The 1,411-nt window shown below is 60.3% G+C and overlaps 1 protein-coding gene across 1 annotated transcript in view; it reads left to right on the top strand.

Annotated features, from left to right (window-relative positions):
• The window catches only part of LOC107144419 (kielin cysteine rich BMP regulator), a 26,689-nt gene that overhangs the window by 14,609 nt on the left and 10,669 nt on the right, over positions 1-1,411 (top strand). Inside the window, exons 21-22 of the mRNA XM_048785923.1 lie at positions 134-208; positions 800-1,045. Coding sequence (XP_048641880.1) covers positions 134-208; positions 800-1,045 — 321 coding nt within the window. The remainder of the gene's footprint in view (positions 1-133; positions 209-799; positions 1,046-1,411) is intronic.

Here is a 1,411-nt window from a genome sequence, read left to right as displayed (position 1 = left end):
TTCCCACACACACTTTTAAGTTGCGTGGCCCCGAGAGACAGGCCGTGACCCCCGGGCCCTCGGGCCAGGGCGCAGGCGCAGCCCTGGGCTGCCGGTCGGTGTCCCTTCAGGCCTGCGGTCGGTGTCCCTTCAGGCCTGCGGCTGGCCTCTCGACAACCAGCGCCCAGCGCCTGCAGCAAGGCCCACGGGCCTGGCTCTCCCCAGGGACGCTAGGACACTCACTCCATGAGACCCCGCTGAGCCGAGCCAGGTCCAGGCCACGACCCTCCCTGTGCACCCTGACCGACCCCCCCACCCCTCGGCCTGGAGGATGGGGTGTGTGGGGGGGCGACACCCGCCTTCCCCAGAACACGGGGCCCACCCGCGGGGCCCGCTCCCTCACCCGATCCTGACACACAAGCAGAACCTTGCCACCCAGATCCTGGGAGTGGGAGAGTCCATCGAGCGTCTCTGCCTGGGTCCTTCTCTCTTTGCACCACCTCCGCAAGGTCCCTCCTGTGTCTCAACATCCTTCCCCACCGCCTTCCTCCGTGAGGGTCCCCCTGTGTCTATCTCTCTGCCTGTCTCTCCCTTTCACTCTCATCGGAGCAGCAGATGTCTCTGTGGGTCTCTGTTCATCCATCTCTCCTTCTCTCTTGTGCCTCTCTTGGCCTGTGAGGAGGCATCCCTGTCTCCATCTCCCACTCAATCCCTCTCTGGCCTTCACTATCCTCTCTCTCTCTCTCTCTCTCTCTCACACACACACACACACACACACACACACACACACACACACACACTCACACCCGCACACAGTAAGGACTATTGTCCTTCATCAGGGCCTGGGAGCTAGCTGCCCACCGCCCCCCAGCCCAGCCCTCGCCCTTCTCCCTAGGCTGCCTGTACCAGGGGAAGGAGTTCGCCAGCGGGGAGCGCTTCCCATCGCCCAGCGTTGCTTGCCACACGTGCCTCTGCTGGGAGGGCAGCGTCAGTTGCGAGCCCAGGGTTTGTGCCCCAGCACAGTGCCCCTTCCCCGCCAGGGACGACTGCTGCCCTGTCTGTGATGGTGAGAGGCAGGTGATAGGGACTGAGGGGAGCCAGGGGAGGACTGGAGAGCTGGGCCAGCATTCTTGGGAAGACCTAGAATACTTTTTACAGAAAGAAAAAGGCTCTGAGCCAGATGCAGGACTGTAGCCCAGCTACTCTAGGCAGGAGGATCACTTGAACCCTTGAGTTGAGACCATCCTAGGCAATAGAGTGAGACCTTGTATAGGGAGATGGGGGAGAAGAGGGAGCCTCAGAGAGTGAACGTCCTAGACTAAAGTCTGTATTTGCTCTTGTCTTTGATACTGTGTGTTTGTGTGATCTTGGGCAAGTTAAAAAATTTCCCTGGGCCTAATTTCTTTTCTTTCCCTTTTTTTTTTTGGGGGGG

Source organism: Marmota marmota, unplaced genomic scaffold (assembly GCF_001458135.2).
Source record: "Marmota marmota marmota unplaced genomic scaffold, marMar, whole genome shotgun sequence".
Lineage (NCBI taxonomy): Eukaryota > Metazoa > Chordata > Mammalia > Rodentia > Sciuridae > Marmota > Marmota marmota.
The sequence above is the reverse complement of the archived record's forward strand: the minus strand, read 5'-3'. Positions and strand labels throughout refer to the sequence as shown.